At 35.6% G+C, this 25,715-nt stretch overlaps 1 protein-coding gene across 2 annotated transcripts in view; it reads right to left on the bottom strand.

Moving 5' to 3' along the window:
- NELL1 (neural EGFL like 1) overlaps nucleotides 1-25,715 on the bottom strand; it is an 842,535-nt gene that overhangs the window by 714,633 nt on the left and 102,187 nt on the right. For both annotated transcript variants that reach the window (XM_031941958.1, XM_031941959.1), the window contains exon 4: nucleotides 15,821-15,991. In XM_031941958.1, coding sequence (XP_031797818.1) covers nucleotides 15,821-15,991 — 171 coding nt within the window. The remainder of the gene's footprint in view (nucleotides 1-15,820; nucleotides 15,992-25,715) is intronic.

The following is a 25,715-nucleotide window of genomic DNA, read 5'->3' as shown; positions in this document are numbered from 1 at the left end:
CTGTTGTGAAAATCAAATGAAATATGTGCAACTTGCATTACAACCTTAAAACACCATATAAATAAATGAAAATCCACACTACAAAAGGACCGTAGGATCATAAATATAAAACTAGAAAGATTCGTAGATGTCATCAAGTCCAGGGCTTCTTAAACTTTTTCCATTAGCAACCTCTTTTCATTTCAGCAATTTTTACATAACCCCAGGAATATAGACATGTAAAATAGATACACCAATCAAACATTTACTGATGATAAATCATAATTTTGTGACCCCCCCACATTAAGTTAGGAGACCCCCATGTGAGATCATGAGCCATAATCTAAGAATCTGGAACTCTTCCTCATTTTTCATATGAGGCCTTGGAGAGTTTAAGTGACTTAGTCATGGTCACATAGCTAGTAAGTATCAGAAATAGGATTTGAATCTTGCTTCTTTCACTCCTGATCCAGTGATCTCTGTACCACAATGCCTGTCTTCTCAAATTCAACATCACAGTGAAGTGCTTATGTGCATTCAAAGCACATGGGCATTAATGGATGTTTGACATTAAATATATAAAAATCAATTCTCCATAATCTCTAGTGGGATGATTTTTACTCCAAATCATGATAGTCCATTAACTAGCCTTCTGCTCCAATCTTGCATGTATACACAGCCTGCCAGATTTCTTGTTGATGACAAAATGATGCTGGCCATATGCAAATGCAACATGAGCCCAGGACACAATTCCTCTTGTGCTGTGATTCTACAAGCCAGTGCCAGATGAAGAATAAGGGGTCTATGACATAGCATTGCTATGATCTCTCTTCCCATCCGTTTCAACAAAATGCTCAGTTTCTAAGTGTGAAGGTAAAAAAAAAATGATGCAGCATCTCAAACTTCCTTCCTTCCTCTTCCCTATTTCTTCATCCATTATTATATTTAACTATTCGTAAATTCACTGAAAATCTGGAATCACAAAAGTGACTCTCAAGTTGAATAGATCACATTTACATGACATTTTCAAGTTTACAAAATATCTTACATATATTTTCTCATTTGATCCTTTACAACAATCCTATGAGCTAGGTATGCCATTATCCCATTTTATAGATGAAGAAATTGAGACTTAAGGAAATAAGTGACTTCCTCAAAGACAATAAATATCTGAGGCAAGATTTCAACTCGGGTCTTCTTAATTTCAAATTGAAGCTCTTTAGCCTAGAAAAGAAAAAACTAAGGGGGAACCTAAAGGCTATTTGAAATAATAGAAGAACCAGCATAGAAAAAGAAGTATAAGACTTGCTCTATTTGGACCCATTGGGGTAGTTTTAGGGCTGAGAGGTCAGTTTCAAGGAGGCACACATTTAATCCCTGCCCTATTACACCTTCCATATCTATGCCTTTGCACAGGCTGCCCTATGTATGAAATGCACATCTTCCTCACCTCTGCCTCTTGGAATCCTTAGTGTCCTTAAAAGCTTAGACCAAATGTCACTTCCTATATAAGGCTCTTCTTACTCCTCTCAATTGTTAGAGTTTCACTCATCATCACCACCCTAAAATTATCTTGTTTTACATTGAAATAAATTTAGAATATGAATACATTAAGTATCACAGTGGAGAGAAAGCTGGACATGGAATCAAGAAGATTTGAGTTCAAATTCAGACTGAGATATTTATTAGCTGTGTGACTCTGGATAAGTCTGTTTCAGTTTCCTCATCTATAAAATGAGAAGAAACTATTCAGCATCTTTTCCAAGAAAATCCCAAATGGGGTCACAAAGAATCAGACATAACTAAAAAAATGACTAAACAACATTGTATAAATATATATATATATATATATATATATATATAAAATACATTATATATATGTATGTATTCATTGGTAAATATCCATCTACGTCTTTCTTCTCCACTATCCACTATATCAATAAAAACTTAACAAATGCTTCAAACATAAATGTACCCAATCAGTAGTCATTTGTAAACCACACAGGTCATTACAAGTGTACATATAATACACTTTTATACATTCATATGTTGTTACCCCTTAATCACATGTAAACTTCTTGAGAAAATGAACTATTTCACTTTGTATAGGCCTGGGATCTAGCATTGTGCCTATCGCATAGCAGAATCTTAATCAATGCTGATTGATTAATCTTAATAATCCATACTGCTCAAATTAACAGAACTAATTCCTCATTACTGATGGTTTTTAAGTAAAGTCTAGACATCCACATGTTGGGATATTATGGAAGGTCTCCTGCTTCCCATCAGGGAATGCAATGGCTGACCTCACAGGTCCTTCCCGATTATAAAAATCTATAATTCCATGAAAATCTCCTCAGAGAGTCTTAAGGGATCCTCTTACTATACCAAATATCAAAATTTATATTGGAACTGTGTCAACACCCAATAGATAATGCTAGAGATTAGAGCAATGCATCTATTTCTACGTTCTAGGAAATGGTCAAATAGTTCATTTGAGACCTGCCAGTCATGATTTAAGACTATGCCCACTGCCATTATGTACTCTCCACGAGATACATGCATAGCATACAAATGGACTGAATGCTAAGAAAGAATACAATATTATCCCTGCCCTACTGAAGTCATGAACATGTCTATCAACATTTCCAATTCTATGAAAAGCCCCGAGAGCTCATAAATCAAAGAACGCCTCATTCTGACTTGCTCTATACCAGTTCAGAAGGCTGGACTATTAGTACTCGCAGATAGGAGGTAGATTTTGACAACATTAAGAAGATTTTTTTCTAATGGATAAAATGGTCTGACAGTGTAGCATGTGACAGTGAGCTTCCCATCGCTGAAAGAGTCATAGGAGAAGCTAGATGGCCATCTGTTCGGGGATGCTGCCAAAAAGATTCCTCCCTGAGTGAGAGGTTGAACAAGATGACCTGGCAGAGCCCCTCCGTTTCAATTCATCTCCATATACATTTTAGTCAGCACCTACTTTGTGCAAGACACTATGTGGGCAATGGGAATGCAAAGCAAGATCCTGGAGGGGGTAATTTTCAAGCTAAAAAATCTGGTCTTTACCCATCAGGTAGTGGGGACTCATTAAAGAGAGAAATCATACTAACATTTCAGTACTTTAAAATTAACTTAGTGAATGCATACAAGATCAGTCTGAAGAGGAGATACAAGCAGGAGGATGCAAAGAAAGACAACTTTAATAGTGAAAATTTGAATAAAAGCTTAAAGAGGCATTAGGGAAAGGAAAGCTTCTGATTCTATTATCTCAAATTTGATGCTGCCATAGGCAGACTGGGAGAAAAGGCAAGCATCTGTCACATGGTACTGGAATATCAAGGTCTCATTTATCATTTGATGAATACTAATTTAAGGGAAATCAAGAAATGGAGTGTGGAAAATGGTAGGGCTTCAGAATGGCAGGAAATGTCATCTATTGCCCCTAGGATAAAACACCTCAGTTTTACATCTAAAGACCTTCCTTATTTGTTTCCAGCCTACTTTTATGGGCTTATTACACATCACTCCTTCTCACACATTCTCTGTTCCACCCAAACTGATGGATTTGCTTTTCCTCATATATAATGCTCACAGGCTCATAGAATTATAAAAATATATATAGGCAAAGCTGAAGTGGAATAGAGAAGGAAAAGGATCCACAAAAGCAAAAATGTCTGTAGCATCTCTTTTGTGGTGGTAAGGAATTGGAAACTGAGTGGATGCTCATCAATTGGGGAATAGCTGAATAAGTTGTGGTATGTGAATGTAATGGAATACTACTATTCTATAAGAAATGATGAGCAGGCACATATCAGAAAAGCTTGGGAAAACTTACAGGAACTGATTCTGAGTGAAGTGAACAGAACCAGGAGAACTCTGTACACAACAAGATTGTGTGATGATCAACTATAATAGACTTAGCTCATCCAAAACAATTCCAATAGACTTGTGATGGAAAATGTCATCCACATCCAGAAAAAGAACCATGCAGACTGAATGTGGACTGAAACATTATTTTCATTTTATTTTGCTTTTTTCTTTCTTTCTTATGGATTTTCCCTTTTGTTCTGATTTTTCTTTCACAACATGACTAATATGAAAATGTTTCAAATGATTATCCATGTATATAACCTATATCAGGTTGCTAGATGCGTTAGGAAGGAGGAAGGTTAAGGAGTAAGGAAAAAGAATTTGGAATTCAAAATCTTACAAAAATGAATGTTGAAAACGATCATTACATATAATTGGCAAAAATAAAATTCTATTAAGCAAAACAATTAAAAATAAATAAAAATATACATCCCATATCTTTCTTTTTTTCTAAAAATGTTTTACACTCTGATTTATTTTTAATAGTATTTTATTTTTTCAAATACATGCAAAGATAGTTCTCAACAACCAGCTAAGTAGTGTGCTCCAAATTTTTCTCCCTTCTATTTCCTCTCCTTTCCTCCCCAAGACAGCAAGCAAACCAATATATGCTAGTCATGTTCAATTCTTCCAAATGCACTTCCATATTTGCCATACTGCACAAGAAAATTTAAACCAAAAGGGAAAAAGGGGGTAAAGCAAGCAAACAAATAACAAAAAAGTAACACCACTATGCTCTGATCTACACCATTCTCCATAGGTCTTTCTCTCTAGATAAGTATGGCACTTTCTATCCCAAATCCACTGAAATTGCCTTGAATCACCTCATTATTGAAAAGACCCAAGACATCACAGTTGATCATCACATCATCTTATTACTGTGTGCAATGTTCTCCTGGTTCTATTCACTTCACCAAGCACTAACCCATGCAATTCTTTCCAGGCCTCCCTGAAATCAGCCTGCCCATCATTTTCCATAGAACAATAATACTCCACACCACATTCACATCCCACAACTCATTCAGCCATACTCCAACCAAGGGGCATCCACCCTACCTCCAGCCCTCTGCCACCACAAAAAAAAAGGGTCAGACACAAATATTTCTATACAAATTTTTTTTTATTCTCAAAAAAAAAAAGAATAGTCATTTAACTAAAATTTCTCATTTTACAGATGAGGAAATTGAGACTCGGAGAGATGAAGGAACTTCCCTCATCTAAGTAACAGAGCCAAGATTGAGAGTCCAGGTCCTCTTACTCCAAAGATCAGGCAGTTCCTATTCTATCTCCCACCTTGATGCCTCTGCACAATGTTTCCCATGCCCAGAACAGACTTCCCCTTCTTACCACTGGAGGCCCTAACTTCCTCCAAATCTCAGTTCAGGTAGCACCTCCTACACGAAGTCTGCCTTGATTCCCCTGGTTACTTATATCCTCTTCACAAATCAATTTACATATTTTTAGTATATATTTTATATTCACTCCTTCATGTAAATGCTACTGGGATGTAAGTTTCTTGATGTCAGGGACTTCTTTGTTTTTGTCTTTTTATCCCCTATAGAGAATGTAGTGGATGACACTTAATAAAGGCTTAGTGGATTAATGAAAGTAATGAAATGATATTGCCACCCTATCACTCTTTCCCTTTATGTTGGTGTTCAGTCGTCAGACCCAGAGTTTGTTTGCATATTTGCATTTGTTGTTGGTACAATTCAATTATGTTATAGTCATATATGATTCTTCATGACCCTGTGGTACTAGAAGCTAGAGCAGTTTGTCTTTCCTTCTACAGCTCATTTTGCCAATGAGGAAACAGATAAACAAGATTAAGGTTCTTTCCCAGGATTACACAGCTAGTAAGTATCGGATGCTATATTTGAACTCAGATCTTCTCAACTCCAGGACCGACGGTCTGTCTACTAAGCCATCTAGCTGCTCTCTTCTTTATCTACTAATATCAAATACTTGTATATCCAGGATTTCTAGATGATCCTGACCTATTCCATGCCCTAAGTAAAAACTTTTCCAATTTCAGAAGTTTAATAAAACTCCAGACTTTCAAATATTTACGATTTGTGAAAGAATATTTAATCTATATGACTGATTCATTTGAATAGCTCATCTAGGGACTTTTTTGGGTCTTTTTGCAGAAATTGATGGAGCACTTCCTCAACTTTCTCCTTTTAAGAAAGATAGCGATAAGTTTCTTACTAGAAACAAGGTAATCCTCAAAATTCTAGATTCTGTTTAGGATCCAACAGTGCATAATTATTCTTCTATAACTGATAGACAACCTAGCACAATAGTCAGTATATTGTAAAGTAAAAGTATAAAAGTTAAAAGAACCTTAGAAAGCAAATATTCCAACTTCTCCACTTTACAGATGATAAAACTGAGGCTCCAAAAGACAAAGTAATTTCCTCAAGATCTCCCAATAGTAAGCTGTTGAAGCCAAATCCTCTGACACCAAATTCTATTTTTTTTTTTCATAATACCTTATCTCAATAGAGAATAAAGAAGTCAAGCGGGCACTTAAGTCCTACATCTAGCACTACAGCTGACTTTGTGATCTTGGTAAAATCACTTCACTTCTCTGCAAATCATCTTTAATGTAACATAGAAAATAAAATTTGTGCACTGCGGGATTATTAGGAAGATCAATTGAGATAATGGAGCACTGGGACTTGAGTTAGAAAGAACTGAGTTCAAATCCATCTCAGATATTTACTAGCCACGTGACCTGGATTAGTCTCTTAACTCTGTTTGCCTCATCTGTAAAATGGGTTGGAGAAGGAATGTGGACAAGTTCTCTAGTATCTTTGCCAAGAGAACCCCAAATGGGGTCATAAAGAGTTGGAAATGTCTATAGCATAACTGAATTACAACCACAACAAATGCAAATATGCCTTGCCAAATACAAAGATACAGGGAAATATAGGAAAATACTGATTAGAAAAGGGCCAAACAACTTTTCCCATTTTTGACTGTTTTTGTGACTGCTGAGAGGAAAGGGGGAAGGGAAGAAGAATGCTTTCAAATTTCTGCTATCTTGATTTTCCAGTTTCTTATTTATGGTGAATGGGATCTCCAACCTAAGAAGGCAACAGATTTGAAAAACAGGTATGGGTATAAATGTTCTTGGTTCATGCTAATCAGACCTATTATGCAAAGTTTAATCATTTCCCAGGGCTATTTACTTCCAGCAGAAATGGAATTCACCTCCAGTTATACAGGTACATGACAAGGTGGTATGTTGATGGACCTAACTGCATTGCCCAGAAGTGAAAGTTCGTATTTGTGCAATGAGCTGTCAGAAGAGTGAACCTTGTAGTCTAATGAATCCTAATGAGTCTGGATCCTACATGCCATGCCTGAGGAGGGCTAGGATTCCTTTAAAGAGAACTGAAATCATTTCCACTCTAATTACTAAGGAAAAACTTAAATGGGAATACAGAAGCTTTATCTAATAGGCTAGCTGTGTTTAACTCCTGGATCAGAGAAGCACACGTAAAAACCTAGGAGTATAATGGGAAGAAAGTCAAAAGAATTTAAGGAATAAAAAGGGGTCAATATGATCTTTTGGGTTTTTTCCTTTCCAAGTCTGTTTTCTCTCTATATCCTCCCTCTTTCATTCCCCCCCCCCCAAAAAAATGGAAACAGTACAACAGGTGCTGCTATGAATTTGTTTTCTTGACTCCAGCTCCTCCTGGCTGTTATTATTTACAACATAAGTTTAATTAAAGTCACTGAGAAGAAAAATGAATTTGTTTAGAGGAGTATAAAAGTATAAAATCAGTTCTTTTCAATGACAACTTCTGTACCACTGGTCTTACCAGAAAACAAACATGAGATTCAAAATCTTTTTTTCCAATTAAAAAGTTTGTGTGCTTCATGCATTTTTTATTCCCCATGCTCTGCTCCAACAAGGGAAGCAAGCATACAAGGAAAGAGACATCATATTTTTCAAGTAGGGCTCTGTCATTTGTGTTGTGCTGGTTCAAGTCTGTTTTCTCTCATAATTTTGCTTTTAAAAAAATAATAACTGTGTAGATCCATCAAACCTACAGCATGAAGTTTAAGCCATAGAACAGGCAGACCTAGATTTCTTTTCAACAAGAAACCATTTATTTTTATTGCATTTTTTCCCTTTTCATTCATCCCAAAGAGTGACATCAGTGAGACAGACACAGAAAACTCAAACTCAAATATATGCAGAGCCACACAGAAAAAATCAACATGAACCAGCAACTCAATGTTCCCCTTTTTTCCCTCCCATATGTTATATATGTGGCCCTGAGCTAAATAAATTGCTTTCTTACTAATTTTCTGCTGGTTTCAAGCAGCAAAAATGAAAAAAAATCCAGACAAGAGAAACACTTTATTTCAATTTTTATGTATGCTTTCTGATTTATGCCTTTTACTTTAAAAGGCACAAAGTGCAAATAGATAGGAGAAACTAACAGACCAATTTATTATTCCCAACTTCTGTTAATCCTTTCACCTTCTATTTTCAGGGAGAGAAGGAGGAAGGGAAAGGAGGGAAGTAGGTAGGGAAGGGAAGGAGGGAAAACAAGGAGGGAAGAAAGGGAGGAAAAGCAGGGAGGGAAGGAAGGGAGGGAAAGAAGAGATGGAAGAAAGTGAGGGAAGGAGAGAGGAAGGGAGGGGGGAATTAGAAATGAGTGTTCTCTTGATTGCATTAGGAGGCAGGACAAAGAGAAACTTGGGCTCTAATGAATCTGATAGACACCACCTATAAGGTACACAGCATTGATGGAAGAGAGAGTGAAATCAATGAGAATGACAGATTCAACACTCTAAAGCTGTCTCAGAATTAAGTAAATATACCTTATTGTGCCAAAGAGTTTGAGATATTTTGCAATGACAAAGATTTTTGAATTCATTCCCTTCTCTAATTATTTTTTTTAAAATTGTGATTGTATCAAAAAATATTCTGTATACATGGGATCTGGTACATTTTCCAAGAGTATAGCTATCAATTATCTGTTTCCTATGGTACAGTGTTCAATGTGGTAAATCATTAAGCCTCAGCCAACTGACCCTATAGCTAAAGGCTACTTCTGTCCCATCAGTAGCCCAATCCTAGATGCCTATTATAGATCAAGGACTTGGGATTTAAATAAAAAGATACAGAATGCAGAGAATAAGATGTCATCATCTATCAATATGAGGCAAATAAGAATTAAGTAAAAAAAGAGACCACAGAAAATAAGCCACAAGTTTTGTTCACCAGGAAAGTAATAGATTGTCAATACCAAATCAATGCTTGTTCTATACAACTGGCCCAAGGAAATAACATCTAGACAATTGCTTTCCAAGGTCCTGGATACTGAAAGCTGTAGCACTGAAATAGGGATGTTGTGGTTATTATCTTAGAACCATAATAAATTAGAACTTGAAAGAGCTTTTGACATCATTTTGTCCAAACAATTCACTTTGACTTCTTGGCAAAGTAACTCAATTCTACACTCCTTTCTTCAATCCCTACCCCCTTACGATATAGCTGACTACTCTCAGTCAAGTCTCAGCCTTGGATCACTCCTATCATTCTTAACTTTTATTCCTACAGAAGTGCTGCTGAAGAAAGGTAGGCAAAACCATCCATTCTGACTGGCTCTACAACAAATTTATGCTATATATCCTCAAAGCTATGATTTTCCAGTAGCAAGAGAGTCAAAGTAAAAGGAAAGCTGAGCACCACAGAGTCACTACTTTCAAAATATGGTACTAGAGAAGACTTAAGAATCCCTTGAACATTAAAGAGATCAAAGTGGTCAATACTTAAATTAATTATGACTATTAATTAGAAAATCACATACTAAAGTTGAAGGTTAAATAATACTCTGGCCACATAAAGAGAAAGCAGGACTCATTGGAAAAGACACTAATATTGAGAAAAACTGAAGGCAAAAGAAGAAGGGAATGGCAGAAGATGAGATAGACAGTGGAAGATATAAGGGCCTGCTTGGGATCACAAAGAGTTGGGTATGACTTAACAACTACCATCTCAATTAGGCCCTCAAAGATGCTAATAAATACTTATCAACTCACTACACTACTCTCCGGACTTCCACCTCACATCTCTAATAGTCTTTCAGTCATCTTGAACTGTCCAATAGGCATCTTAAACTCAACATGTCCAAATCAGAACTCATTATCTTTCTTTCCAAACCCTTTACTGCTCCTACCTAGCCCACCACAGGAAAGGTCAGTCCTCCCAGATTCATGATGAGCCCTCCTGGATTCATCACTATTTCCAACTCTTTCTACACCCCATATTCAAGATGCTGCCTAGGTTTATTAATTTCAGCTATGAAACATCTCTCAAATATTCTTCCTTCTCCCCTCTGACACAGTCACCACTCCAGTGCATGATCTCACACCTTGATTACTGCAAAATCTTGTTGGTAGATCTTCCTGTCTCAAGTGTCTTCCTATTCCAAATCACCTTCCATTCAGGTGCACCATCCATTTGTGCTTTATGATTTTCATAAAGCACAAATCCAATCATGGTATACCCCTACTCATTAAATTTCATGGTCATTCTATTCCCTCAGAGAGTAAAAACAAATGCTCTGCTTGGCACTCACAGCCCTTTATAACCTAGTTCCCTCCTACCTTTCTAGACTTCTTACACTTCCAGATACATATCCCTGATCCAGTGACATTGTGTCCTTCTGACTAATTCCATCAACAAGAAACACTCTATCATAATCCACATTCTTTTCGGCTCTCTCATTATATCTGAAATAGTTTCCTTCCTCCCCTTTGACTACTGGCTTCCTTTAAGTACTAGCTAAATTCCATATCCTACAGGAAGCTTTCCCCAACCACTATTAATTCCAGCTTCTTCTCTCTATTATTTCCTGTTTATCCTATACATAGTATGTTTTATTCACAGGTTTACACATTGTCTCTCCCCCATTGGATTGTAAATTCGTAGGAACTGCCTTTTTTTGCCTCTTTTTATATATCCAGTGCTTATCATAAAGCCCTGCATAGTCACTGATTAATGAATGTTCATTCATTATTATTAATTAATAATTGTGTCATCAATCACATTTAAACCCAGATATTCTCCAGAGCCAGATGCTCCTTCTACTATATTAGAAACTTTTGATATTATTTTATTCAAACTATTTGCTTTTTAGATAAATAAAATGAGAAATCTCAAAGAGACTAAAAGACTTATCAAAAGTCATTTACTAGTTAGGGGAAAAACCAAAGAGAGGAACCAATTCTTCTAAGTCCAACTCAGCTCAGGACTCTCTCTATTAACAGATTTCCAAAGAAATATAGTTTGTGATTTATCCCAAAGGGTTTTTCCCCAATCTTATTTAGTACCATTCAGTCACTAACTTCACTGACTCATTCAAAAAGCCATTATTATACTTCCACTCAATCTTGTGACGTTGTTTTATGTATGCAGGGCAAATCTTTAAGCCTCAAAGAGACAGGAAGAAGACTGTATATTCACATTGCCCTACATTTATTGATAGAATATCCTTCATAATTGAAAGCAAACTTTCTGCCCCTTCTTATCACTCTCAGTGATAAGCTATATCTTATAGCTATATCTGAACAACAGCTATATCTGAATAGTTAAAAGTGAATCTGCTAGGATGCCAGTTATCATTGTTCCATTCCCCCAATACTATGAACACTGTTGCTACATTATATGGCAAAGAGAATTCATATAGAAGATTTGGGAGAACTTTAAGGCTTGGGAATCAACTTCAGGTAAAAAAAATATCTTTCTTTACACTGAATTTATGGGTCTGTTTGCCAGATAAATGCTATGGGAAAAAAATAAACAATATCACATATCAAAACATGAGTGTGTTATCTGCCATACTACACTGTAAGTTCCTTAAATGCATGTCATTAGAATACTTTTCTGTAACTCCCCCTAAGTTTAACACAGTATCTTGCAAAAGCTTAATACTCAACAAGTATCCAATGATGGATTCATTGCTTAGATAAAAATAGACTCACTATATTTAGAAGTTTAAAAGATCAGGACCCTTATTCAATATTCAGGGATCTGAAAAAAAATTTAATTTATTCTGGAGACTGAGTAGATATAGAAGGAAATTAAAACTGGGCATTATTTATCCTCTTATCCTAATGTAAAGTAAACTCAGAAAATAAATATTTTAACATAATGAATGAGTTAAATTAATCACAAAAACCAGATATATTCCCCGAGGCTTCTAGATAGAGATATTTTTACTACCTACATATCTCTAGCATTTACTTACACAGAAATGAACAATGAAGCCTTGAAAATAGCACAGGTCTCTGTGGAAAGCAGAAAACTGTTGACTAAAATAGCATTCACTTTTCCTGTGACAATTTGTACAGATTAAGTCTACGGAAGTTCTATCTCATTATATCTAAAAAAATAAAATAAAACCTGGCTGAAATCCTATGTAATCAAAGTTCCTTAAAACATGTGCTCACTGTTAAGATGTTGTTCATGGTCCTGCTACTATCCCGAGCATCTCTCTTCTGGTAAAAATAATGATGGTTCTATTCTTAGCTCACAGCAGCACTTTTCTTAGATGAGTTCTTTGTAAAGAACTTATGAGCTCTACTCAGACTGTCCTGTGATCCTGTCAGTGTGGATATCCTTTTCAAGGATGAAGATCACAACCTGTCCAGGTCTGCCAGTCCTGGGCTACTACTACATGTCGTTCTGTAAGTTTGCTACACAAGTGGTCTACCAGATGTGATAGGGGTTAGCTTAATATTGAGACTATGAGCATATTTCACTGCACATCAATCTTTAGAAAGTACCCATCACTTTATATCTTTTAAACTATATATATATATATATATATATGTGTGTGTGTGTGTGTGTATATACACACACATATATTTATGTATACATATACATGTATTATATGTATATATGTCTGTACATATATGTGTGTATATATGCATTTATATATTTGCATGAATAGAATGTATTATTTTCTATATGTATAAGTCTGTATAGATACAAATGTGTTCAACTATATATTTGTATTTGTATACTGATCACATCGAGAAACATATACTTCTTAATATACATGTAAGTTTATCTAAAATGCCTTGATTTATATTTTTCTGATACTATTAGCTTCTCTGTCTCTTTGCTCTTCATCACATATGACGGTATGATCTCCTGCCTGCCTTTGGGTGGAGATGCCTCCATGTATGCAATTTATCTCTTTACCTCTACTTCTTACAATTCCTAGCTCCTGGGAGAAATCAATATTTCTCTCTTGTATTTGATAGCTAATTATTGTATAAGGACCAGATTTTTCCCCTTTTCTATTTCCTTATCTAAAAAGCAACACAAGAAATCTCATGTAAAGATTTACACAAGACAAAATCTTAACAGACAGTCAAAGAAAAGTTTGGGCTAATGGATGTATTCCCGTTCATTGTGTTTGCTCAGTTGGGAAAGTGTAGAATCTCTTTTGTGTTAACAAATGCTATGGTAATTTATGTCTCTATTAACCAAGATTTCAGCAATATCCATCACTATGTTAAGACCCTCATTTAAATATAGTTATACCCACTATTCTAATATAACCCACCTCCTCTTTGATGGCCATAAAATTTATAGCTGCACCACCATTAGGGCTCTTTGATCTAGGCCAGTTGGCCAAATGATCATCTTTTTATTAATAACATGTAGGCCTTATTAATAAAATGATTAAATTACCTAGAAAGTATGTCTCTCAAATTTTTTAATCATCACTTTACAAGAAGAATCAAAAAAGAAAAGTATCAATGAAACATTTTAAAGTAGTAGGGAATTCAACTGTGGATACATCTAAGCAGAAAAATATTGTTAATATTGACTCTTCCCTTATCAACGATCTTGCTTTTCTTCCCACCCCTCCAATTTTCAATTCTGGAATCATAAGTAAAAACAACCTCTTATTATTAGAAACATACCTTGTGGAAGGTTTCATTCATTAACTCTTGAACTTTCCAAGTTAAAATAGCTATCCCTCATTACTACTGCTCTTAATTTGCTCTCTCTCCACCCACCCACTGCTATTATATTGTAATCTCCTTGAAAGAAAAGAACTTTCTTCACCTCTGTATTTGTATCCCAATCACTTAGCAGAGTGTCAGAGCAGAGGAAATGCTTAAACTCTCCCTTTTCTTTTAATTACACTTTAAAAAACAAACTATATAGTAGAGATTCATGGTGTCACATGAAGTTCCCTTGTCATACTATTTTTTTTTATATATGAAAATACATGTTACTGATGTTTTTCAAATTTGTAATAAAAGACAAAACATCATGTAAGCAGGACCATTCCCTCAGTGTCCTCATTAATAGCTGATTGGATAAATTAATTCAGGTCACCTTTACATAAATTCAGTGATGTCACTTTCCTGTTTTCCCCTCCCTTGAACTCTGTTTGCATTTTAACAAGGGCATTCAAAGTCTTTAGGGAGTGACTAATGAGTTCAATTTCAGGAATTTAGAGCAATCTGGTGAAAAAAATATCGAGGGACCCTATAGATTGAAATCTATGGGAACAGTCTTCTGTAGCTATAAGTCAAGATGTGCCCGAAGGACAATCTTTCACAAATTGCACTAACTGTGAATGAGGACTTCAAGCTAACCAGTTTTCAGCCAAGATGGTAGGAACTCTTTCCTATTGTTTACTCAAGAAAACCAGCTGATCTCAAGTGTCAAATGCATTAAAATTTGCATTATAGTTATTTGTATAGTCATAATTATTGCCTAAAATTGTAAACTCCATGAAAGTAAGGCCTTTAATATCACTATTAGTTTATTCCACTACGAGGGAGGGAAAGTGTCATACCCAAACTTGTCTGCCCCTCTCAAGACATAGTATGGGTACACAGTACATCAAATACACGTAATAAATGTTGAATTTCAGTTGAATTTATATGAATTTGAAATACAGCACTTCCTGATCTGAAATGCAGTTTGAAGTCAAAATGTCCTTGAAATTAGTCTTATCGTATCACTGCATGACAGGTTCTGGAAGGAGGATTCTTCATAACATCCCCACTGATTGAGGGCATGTCTGGTGGAATAATTGCTCTTCTGACAGTATGGTCAGCTTGTGTGTTATTATAACAACAGTACATGGACCCATCTAAAGAGATAGTCCATTCTTTGTCATTGAACTCAGATCAAAATGTGTAAGATGCTCTAGTGGGTTCTGAGAGATCAAAAAACCACCCCTGGGCACTATTACCAAGCTGTCCAGAATGCGACAAGCATAATGGGACCAATGGATTTCAAATTCCTTTAGATGATATAAAAGCCTCCTCTACTGAAACATACTGTGTATGACATCTGTCTTCCCTGTCCCAAACCAAACCCTCCTTTTGAAACTTTCCAATCCTAGCAAATTGTAATGCCCAGCTTTTAAAAGGAAACTGCTGAAAAAAACCAATAAGCTCAATACCCCATAAAAAATGAATGGCATCAATTCCAAAAATTCAAAGAATAGTCTCTTTCAGATGTTTCCATTTAGGGAAAGTAAATAGCATTTGATTAAGTGAAATAAAATTAGTGCCTCTAGGATGACATATTCCTCAAGTTTCAGGGTAGGTGTATCAAGACTGCTTCTTAGATAGAACAGACCACAAAACAATCTGTCACTGTGAAATGTAATTACAGCAAAATATAACATCAGCTAGTGCCCAGAGTATACAAAGATATATTTAATATTCCCCAATCAGCAATCAACTACTGTTGCATTCATTCATAACCGGAAGACATGGTTTCATTTGAGCAGCCTGTTTTTTCCCAACATATCGGTGACTTTAAGATACATAACAATTCATCCTAAAAGCTAAGTGGAAGGCAAGTTGCTTCAATTTTTGTTTCCCAATTGGTCTTTATATAATTGTGTAATTTCAAGGGCAAGAGTTCCATCTGTCAAATTCAAACCCTTACCTGTTGCAGTCCACATGGAGCAGAAGATGGGAAGCACTAACCGACAGAGCAATCTTGTGCCACTGGCCATCAGCCATCCGGTAGGGAAAAGCTTCCGTCCTTGATTTCCCATTAAATCTATAGTGATATCTTATCTCATCCCTCAAGCCACTGGTCTCCAGTTCAAAATAGCTGTATAGAAAGCAAAAAAAGTCAGTTTCATCAGGCAACAGCACATCATCCCTATTATTTCCCCCGGCAATGGTTGGTTTCAAGAAGTTTACAATTAACTTAGCATCAAACAAAGGACCACAACCTGAAATCAATGGGGCAGCCTGGAAGGTAGCTCAGCTATTATATCAGAACCCACGTGGTGAATGCATTCAGAAAAGAAATGAAGATCAATTGATCTCCTGTAAGGTAACAGGGCATAAGCTAATTAGTGGAGCTTAGTGCATTGTCTTTTAAACACTTGAAAATGCAGTTCAAATCCCTTCTTCCATTGCATCCCAAGTGGAATGGAATAGAGTTATTGATGTTTATTTTCAGACCTGCCATATTTTTAAACATTATAGGGAAAGAAAAGTGGTCTTAGACCTCAGAGCCTGGAAGAAATTGGTGGGGTGAAGACCAGTGATTTAAAAAAATTTTTTTTTTCTTTTCCCTTGAACATAATGGTAATGGGATATCAATTCTTCAGTAATTAGGAGAGGAAAATCAGAATTTGTTCACACTTAAATCAGTTGTTAAGTATACAAAGGCCATGAAACCTATGTCCGAGTTTCATTCCCTACCCTCTTAAGGCAGCTAGGTCACATAGATGATATAGTGATGCTTCTGGAATGAAGAAAACCTCATTTCAAATCTACTAGGTACACGACTAGGCAAGCTATTTAACCTACATCTGCTTCCATTTTCTAATCTCTAAATGGGGTTAATAATTGCACCTCCTTCCTTGTGTTATTATGAGGATCAAATGAGATAATATTTCTATAGCACCTAGAAAAAAGTGGCCAATAAATATTTGTTCTCTGGTCCCAGATTTTTAATGGAGAATTTTCCAAACTCCTAGAAAGTATTAGCTTAACTGCTAAGGTAAAAAAATGTGGCCAATGACTATCTTTTCTCCCCACCTCTTATTCCACCCCGAGACACATGCCAGGAGTTAATATCCCTTTACCCCAATCTTACATAAGAGATATTCATAAGTATCTTCCACAGAGGAGCCTCTCTCATGGGGCAAGCCCAGGTTTGGCTAGAACACTCCTCCCATCTCCAGGCTGTTGTGTAAGTGCTTCTCCCATAATGGAATGGCCTTCTCCCCCTTCAACTACACTTCAAAGAAAAGTTTCCTTCAAAGCCCAGCTCAGATGCCTTTGCCTGCACAAACACTTTCCTGATTTCCCCATTTAATTCATTTTTTCTCCTTCCTTTCTTTCATCTATTTCTCCCCCTTCCCTCTCTCTTAATCCCTTCCCTCTTCTTTTCTCCCCTTTTCTCTCCTTCCCTCCCATGCTATCCTTTCTCTTCTCCCCCCTTGCTGTCTCTCTCTGTATCTCTGTGTGTGTCTCTATCCCGCTGTCTCCCTCTCTGTACCTCTCCCTGACTCTCTCCCTGTCCTCTGTCTCCCTTTCCTCCTTTCCCTTTCCCTCCTTCCTTATCCCCTCTCCTTTTCCCTCTCCTTGTTCTTCTCCCTCTTTCTTTTTTCCTCCCTCCCTCTTTCCTTCTCCCTCTCTCCTAATTCCCTTCCCATCTATATCTATCAAACTCAATTACTTTATCACCTCATATTTAGTTATCTCTATAAATACTGCAGTAGAATATGAGTTCTTTGACAGCAAGGAAACTTTGATCACAAAACTCAACTTGGCTTTACCAAAAGTCAACAAGTATTTCTATGTGCCAAGCATTGTGCTAGGCCCTGGAAATACAAAGACAACATTAAACAGTCCCTGCCATTCAGGAGATTAAAGTACAGCATAATGGGATGAGAGGGTTACAAAATCTTCATAAATATGTAAATACAACTTTATAACCTTGGACAAATTAATTAACCTCTCAATATAATAACAAACCTCCTAGACTATAAGTTGTGAAGGAGTTGCCAACCTGCATTGACAGAGGAAGTTCCTCACAGGAATGCCCCAAATCAATAAAATCAAGGTTGGGTCCATGTCCCTGTCCCCATATGCAAAATAAAAGGATATTAATTTGGTGATGGCAATAGTTACTGGGGAATCAGATAAGACATTTGAAAGGAGGTTTATTTAAGCTGAACCTTGAAGTGAGCTGAGATTCTAAGAAATAAAAGTGAAGACAGATTATTCTAGGCATGAAGAACAGCTTGTGCAAAGTTATGGAAACAGGAAAGAGAAGGTTGTATATGGGGAATCACATATTGGCCTGTGTGCTTGGAGTATTAACATATACAATGGGGAAGATTATTCATATTGGAAAGTTTTGGGGAAATATAATGGTAAATGCAAATAAATGAGTTCATATTTTATCCTAAAAGACACAGGAACTTATTTATTGAGGCAACATGGCATGATGGCAGTTGGAAAATTGTGTGGACCAGAGAAAGGAAAGGCTTCATTCAGAGAGATCAATTAGGAGGCTATGGAAGTGACCAAGACAAATAATAAAGATCTGAACCAGGGTAGCTATAACATGAATAGTGAAAACTCACAAAGGGAGAAGAAGTGATGGAGGATGCAGAACTGACAAGACATGAAAACATTTTGTATATGGTGCGTGAGAGAGTATAACATGAAGAATGACCCCTAGGTTACAAACTTGGGTTTTTGTCTTTGTATTTACAGTATCTAGCACTTTCTTATTTATGACAGACATAATAAATGTTGGTTAAATTGAATTAAAAGTGTCCAGAAAGAGCCACTGTGGCAAATTAAATTCTTACAAATGAGAATAACTCCTAACAACATGACCTACAGAGGTACATCACCCAGCTAGGGATGCTAACATTAAACCTCTAGAAATGAAGAGATGGTTCTTTTCTCTAATCCACTTAGCCAGCCTGACCCTACTAACCAACATGTTTTTAATTTAATAGCAAAGCGCATCAGATACAAGGACTGAAATGAATATATCATGAGGCTAAGCCTCTATTATGCATGACTTCCCAATCTCATGTCAAAGAACAAATGCACATTTCACTCTTCTGTCCCAGATGATAATCCCAAGGAGGAATGCTTAAAATAAGAATAAAGAACAGTCCCTGACCCACTTCATGATGCCAATTCTAAGAAACAGATGGGAAAACACAGAATGAAGAAGTAAATATGATTTATCAAATGACTCAATATAGGTATACCTATGTTGAGACAAATATTTAAAGGCCATAGGAAAAAACTTCCCTTAATGTACCCAACTTTTCTTTTCTAGATTTTTCTGGATTCTTGAAGCTCTAAAATAGTCACATATTCTTTAATAAACAAATTAATTTACAAATAAATGTTTTGCCTTTAAGCTTAACAGGCTATTATGTAGCCTAGGAATAAAGAGAGAAAGATTTCCTATGATAATTTCTGATTCCTCTACCTATAGAACTTAGAAAGAAAAAAGCGAATCATTTTATATTTGTTGAGTACTTGTGCTGGAATATCATAGAATCACAGTGTCAAATTCACAAGATACATCAGCAACTTATACTTAAAAGAAAATTCCCTTTTACAAAGTATCCCGTTGGTCATCTTAGCTCTAAAATACAAAATTCCAATGAGGGGAAAATCAGCTATTAAAGAAACTCATTCTTCTTTGGAAAAATTTTCATTGATAAAAGTTTTTTCTTTCCATCAAGACTAAAGGTGTTCTTTTGTAACTTTCACTCATTGGTCCTTGAGTCAAATAATACAAGTCTAATATTTCTTGCAAATACTTTAAAACAGTTATTATGTCCTCTTTTTTTACCCTTACCAGCCAAGTTTCCTTCCAGCAATCTTCAAAAAGTATGATTAGAGGCAATTTGCCATCCAGGTTCCTCCCTTGTAGTTTATTCAAGCTTATTATGGTGCTTGCTAAAATGTAGTATCCAGAACTAAGCACAGTGTTTTAGACAGGGTCTGAAAAGGACAGAGTACAGTAAACTAGCCATTTCTGTCACATATGTGATGTGGTCCTGACCACTTAAGAAGAAGAGAAGTATCTAGTATCAATGTTCAGATGAAAGGATCCAAAGAAAATGGCAAGACCATATCCATCAGAGGAGTTTTCTAAAACCAGGTGAATGTGATAGAATCACTGCTCAAATTACACCCACCACCACCTCCTCTTCTCTTCATATATGAGCCATAGTCAAATTCATGGGACCCCACAGTATATCCAGTCATTCCACAGGGAATAACAACTCTAACTCAAGTAAAGGGTACAAAGCTATAAATAAGATAGTTCCTCTTCTCTCACCCCAGAGAATCAAGTTAATTAATATTCTAAATACTGTCAAATGGAGACTAGATATTATTACTCTTACCATGAAAAAAGGTCAAAGAATTCTAAGGCCAAAAAAAATTTCCAATTTAGAAGATTATTAGAAATTAAAACATAAAGGTTCCATTTTCTACTCTGAGACTGATCACTTAAAATATTTTCATGGAAATAATTATCATTTATCCCAAAAATCATATCCATTGCTGAGTCATTCCTGAGGAAAACAATTCCTTAATAAAATTTTCTTCACCATCTATTCCATATACATGCAAATACATGTTTTTTGGGGGAGGAAAAAAGCCTTTAGCCCCAAAGTTCCGCATATATAGTCTCTATTTACAATCAAATGACAGTTTGCCAGAACATCATCCTGGTCAACAACTGCTAACATTTGCAAGCAAATAATAAAGTCACAAAAAAAGAATGGTTTGGTCAACAAGACCAGGCTCTTCTATTAACACATATCACTACCTCCTGCAAGTTTCCAGGGATAGAGGGAAAGGCTGGTCATTTTCAGGGCTTTTTTGACCTTCAAACTTACATATTCTAACATGCATATACACAAAAGGACAGAACATTAGTAATAAGAGACCTAAATGCAGGAAAGTGAACTGGCTCACAGGTTTCAATTAGTTTTTTTCTGATCTGAAACTCAGTGCCATACACTTAAATACTCCCTAACATATATCTTTTATTTTAATCTGGAAATTTGTAATAGACAAAATAACTTATTCACTCAAAATCATTCTTAAAACAATATTGCTGTTGCTGTATACAATGTTCTTTTGGTTCTGCTCATTTCACTCCTTATTATTTTGTATGTCTTTCCATTTTTTAAATCATTGGGGTCATCATTTCTTATAGCAAAATAGAATTCCATCCCAATCATATACCACAATTTGTTCAGCTTATCCCTGCAATTTCAAGTCTTCACCATTACAAAGAAAGTCACTATAAACATTTTAGAATCATCATTCTTTTCCTTTTCCCCTAATCATCTTTGGAAATGTTATCAAATAGTGGTTGCTGGGGCAAAGAGTAAAGATAGTTTAATAACTCTTTGGATATCATTCCAAAGTTCTCTCCAAAATGGCCAGGTCATTTTACAATTCAAAAGAAGCAATCATCATGCAGAGAAAGAACTAATAAATAAAAGTACATATAGAATAATTTTACATACATATGTATATATACACACACAAAACATACACATATAACTATTTGTGTCTAATGGCAGCTGTCTCTATGGGGAGGGGAGAAAAGAAAAAAAGGAAAAAATACCATAATTTTATTCTATATTTAAAAGGAATAGCAAATTGTGCATAGCAGATTTGCAGTTTTGTATACATTCATCTTTTTTATTGTACGGTTATAAAAATGTCTGGTCAATAAGTAAAAATAAAACTTTTTAAAATTTTCTAAAAATATATTCCCAATGATTCAAAAAACTAATGAGATCTTAATCTACATTAAGAGAGATGTTATTTCCAGAAATAAGGAAGTAATAATTCCCTGATACTCTGCCTAGTAATATCATATCTGGAATGCTAAGATCAATTTTGCATGCTGTTTCTTAGGAAGAACTCTGATAAACTGGGAATGTCAAGAGGCCAAACGAAATGGTTAAAGACTTCAACTTTGTATCATAGAAGGACGCCCTGAAGAAATTGGGATGTTGTATCATCTGGAAAAGGAAATACTTGGGACGGGAAGGGGAACATATCAATTCTCTTAAAAGCACTTAAAAATTAAATATGCTGCAGAGGGATAGTAGAGCTTGTTTTGCTTAGATCCTGAAGGAAGGTCTAGAAGCAACAAAGAGAACAAATTAAAGGTACAATGAAAGGGGAAAATTCCAAACAACCATAAAGCTACCTAAAAGTTGAATAAGTTGCCTAAGGAGAGAGTGAATTCTCCTTCATTGGAGATTCTGAAACAAAGGTTAGATAAAGATTTGGGGGAGCGTGTTGTAGCAGCAATTCTTGTTGAGGCATAGATTTTACTAGATAGACTCTTCCATTTCTGAAATTTTGTGATTTTTATCACCATAGATTGGGTATCATGAATTCAAAGTTGCTTCCAGATATGGTATTCTAAGATAATTGCCTTGATTTTATCCAGTTAAGGGACTCACCTCCTGATCTATAGCATTGCCAGAAGGCTACAGAAGGCACATATGTAATGATTAGACTTTGGGGCACAATATTGAGTGTGGGGGACTTAAACAGTGAAAGTGAAAGAGAAAAAGAGTCATCTATGATCCTGTAATATAGTGAAGCTGGAGGAGCATCAGACTTTGAGAGGTTCAAATTCTGGTTCTATCACTAATTAGCTTCATAACTTAAGACAATTATTTCAAAACTGGTCCTCAGCAAAATAAGAGGATTTTACTAGATTGTCCACAGTCTCTCTTCTAGATCTAACAGTCTATGTTTTTTTCTTTTTTTGCAGAAAGAGCATTGCAGTCTGTCCTTTTCAAGAATCTTAAATATGTTCACTGATTCTTGTTTTTAACTTGGTTTCTAGAATGAGATTTTTCAAGGGCTCCTTATGACAAATTGGATTTGGAGAGACGAGAATGTCAATAAGGGAATCAAGGTGAGGGAAAAACCTTGAGCAAAGGCATCAAGGCAAGAATAATTATCTTAGCTGATAATTATATAATATTTTAAAATTTGCAAAGCATCTTATATATTATTTAAATTAAGCAAGCACTAATTTGGCATTCATTTAGATGTTAAGTACTAAGCACTAGGGACACAAAGACAAAAAACAAATAGTCCCTGCCCTCAAAAAGCTTGCATTCTAATATTCTTCCCATTCTAACATTAATAAAAGTAATTGCTAGAGAGCTACTGAAGCCCCTAGACTTTGGGGTACACCAGTCATATGGGATTGAAATAGTACCTCTATGGAGAGGAAAGGGAAAAAAAGAAAACTTCCAATTATGAATTCCATTTGGCATTACAAATAACCTATGAAAATAATATTATTCATTATCATTAGCACTGTTTTACAAATGCAAAAACAGGTTCATAATAATATATTATGAATTGATCCAACCAATTTGGAGAGCAATTTAAAACTATTCCCAAAGGACTATAAAATTGTGCATTCCTTTTGATCTAGCCATGTCTTTACTGGGTTTATATACCCAAGGGATCATAAAAAAAAGGAAAATAAACCACATGTGCAAAGAATGTTTGTAGCAGCCCTTTTTGTAATAGCAAGGAACTGGAAACTGAGAGGATACTTACCAGTTAGGAAATGGCTGAATAAGTTATAGTATATGAATGTAATGGAATATTATTTTTCCATAAAAAATGATCAGCAGGCTGATTTCAGAAAAACCCAGAAAAACTTACATGATGCTGTGAGATGAACAGAACCAAAAGAACATTGTACACAACTAGATTATGGGATGATCGACTGATGGATTTGGCTCTTTTCAACTATGATGTGATTCAAGGCAATTCTAATAGACTTCTAATGGAAAGAGCCATCTGCATCCAGAAAGAAAAGTATGGAGACTGAATGTGGATCACAGCATAAAATTCTCACTTTTTTGGTCATTTGTTTGCTTGTTTTTATTTTCTCATTTTTTTCCCTTTTGCTCTAATTTTTCTTGTGCAACATGATAAATGTGGAAATATATGTAGGAGAACTGCACATATTTAACCTATATTGGATTAATTGTTGTCCAGGGGAAGGGGAAGGGAAGGAGAGAGAGAGAAAAATTTGGAACACAAGGTTTTGCAAAGGTAAATGTTAAAAACTATCTTCGTATGTATTTTTTTAAATTTAAATTATTATTATTTTAAAAAATAAAAGGAAAAATAAAGAAAAACAAGTTCATTCAGAGAAGTTAGGTGATCTTCCCAGGGTCACAAGGTTAGTTAGTTTTAAAGATGTAATTCAAGAGTCTGACTTCTCTCCACTACACAAATCTTAGTGACTATGGTATATTCCAACACTAGCATGTAGATAAGCCTATATAAATTTAACAAATTTTAAAAAATGAACTCATTTTCTTTCCCACAAAATCCTCCCCCTTTTCAAAACTTCTCTATTACTGTTGAGGGCACCATTCTTCTAGTCCCTCCATACTTAGAACTTGGATATCATCCTCAACTCTTCACAGTCTCTCATTCTTCATATCCAATTTGTTGCCAAGATGTATCCGTTTTATTTTTGCAACATCTCTTGAATAAGTCCCCTTCTCTCCAGCCTTCATCTCCTCATTATCTGGTCTACTGCAAAAGTCTGTTGGTCAGCCAGCCTAACACAAGCATCTTGCCACTCAAATCAATCCTATACTCAGTCACCAAAATGGTTACCCTAAAGTGCAGGTCTGATTCTGACCCAAACATCCCTCTACTCAATAAATACCAGTGTCTCCTATTACCTTTCTCCAAGATTAAATATAAAATCCTGTTTGGTGTTCAAAGAACTTCTACTAAACTTAACCTACTCTACCTTTTTAGTCCCCTCATACCTTATATACTGTTCTGACACATTCTTTGACCCAATGGCATATACATTTGCTAGTCTTCCAACAAGGCATTCCTTCTCTTGGCCTGGGGAATTTTCATTGGCTGTCCCCCATATTTGGAGTGGTGTCTCTTCTTATCTCTGCTTCTGGTTTTTAATGGTTTACCTCATAGCCCAGATAAAATCCCAATTTCTACAGAAAGCCTTTTACATTTCCTTTTAACCCTCCTGCCTTTGTTTTCCCATTTATCCTGATTATAGCTTATTTATGCATAGTCCTTTGCATGTTATCCCCACCATTACATTGTGAGATCCTCAAGAACTTGTCTTTTGCCTTTCTTTGTATTCCCAGCGTATAGCCCTCAACTTAGCTCATAGGAGAACCTTTACAAATGCTTATTGACTAAATGAATGGAAGATTCATGTTGAAGATTATTTGAGATAAATCTGAAAATGTTACTTGACAAAAAATGTCAAAAAACTCTATACCAGTACACTATCTAGATTGGTTTTGTTCTATATGTAATAAAGAGTCGTTTAAATTTGTGAACACAAGTGATGTAATGAAAACAGAGTTTTAGGAAAATTAACCGAGTTGTCATAAACAGGATAGACTAGAGGGGACAAAAGTTAAAAACTAAGTGGAGCTCTGCCTTTGACTGAACAATAACAAGAAAGATTAGAATCAAGTGATGAATGCACAGTAATCAAAGACAAAAAAGTAAACCTGAAATCATAATTAAAACTTGTTATTTTGTAAAAATAAGCTATAGAGTGGGCCTTTGCTCCCGTGTGATAAAGTGGGAAAGATGCTAAATTAGAAATTCAAGGGCCTGTGTTTAAATGCCAAATCTGTCATGGGAGACTTTGCCCACACAATCGTTCTGGGCCTCTGATTCTATATTCATAAAATAAGGGTGTTAATCTAGATGATTACAGTCCTTTCATACACTAATACTTTGATCGTTTGTTCTTTTGT

The sequence above is a fragment of the Sarcophilus harrisii genome, chromosome 6 (assembly GCF_902635505.1).
Source record: "Sarcophilus harrisii chromosome 6, mSarHar1.11, whole genome shotgun sequence".
In the NCBI taxonomy this organism is placed as follows: Eukaryota; Metazoa; Chordata; class Mammalia; order Dasyuromorphia; family Dasyuridae; genus Sarcophilus; species Sarcophilus harrisii.
The sequence above is the reverse complement of the archived record's forward strand: the minus strand, read 5'-3'. Positions and strand labels throughout refer to the sequence as shown.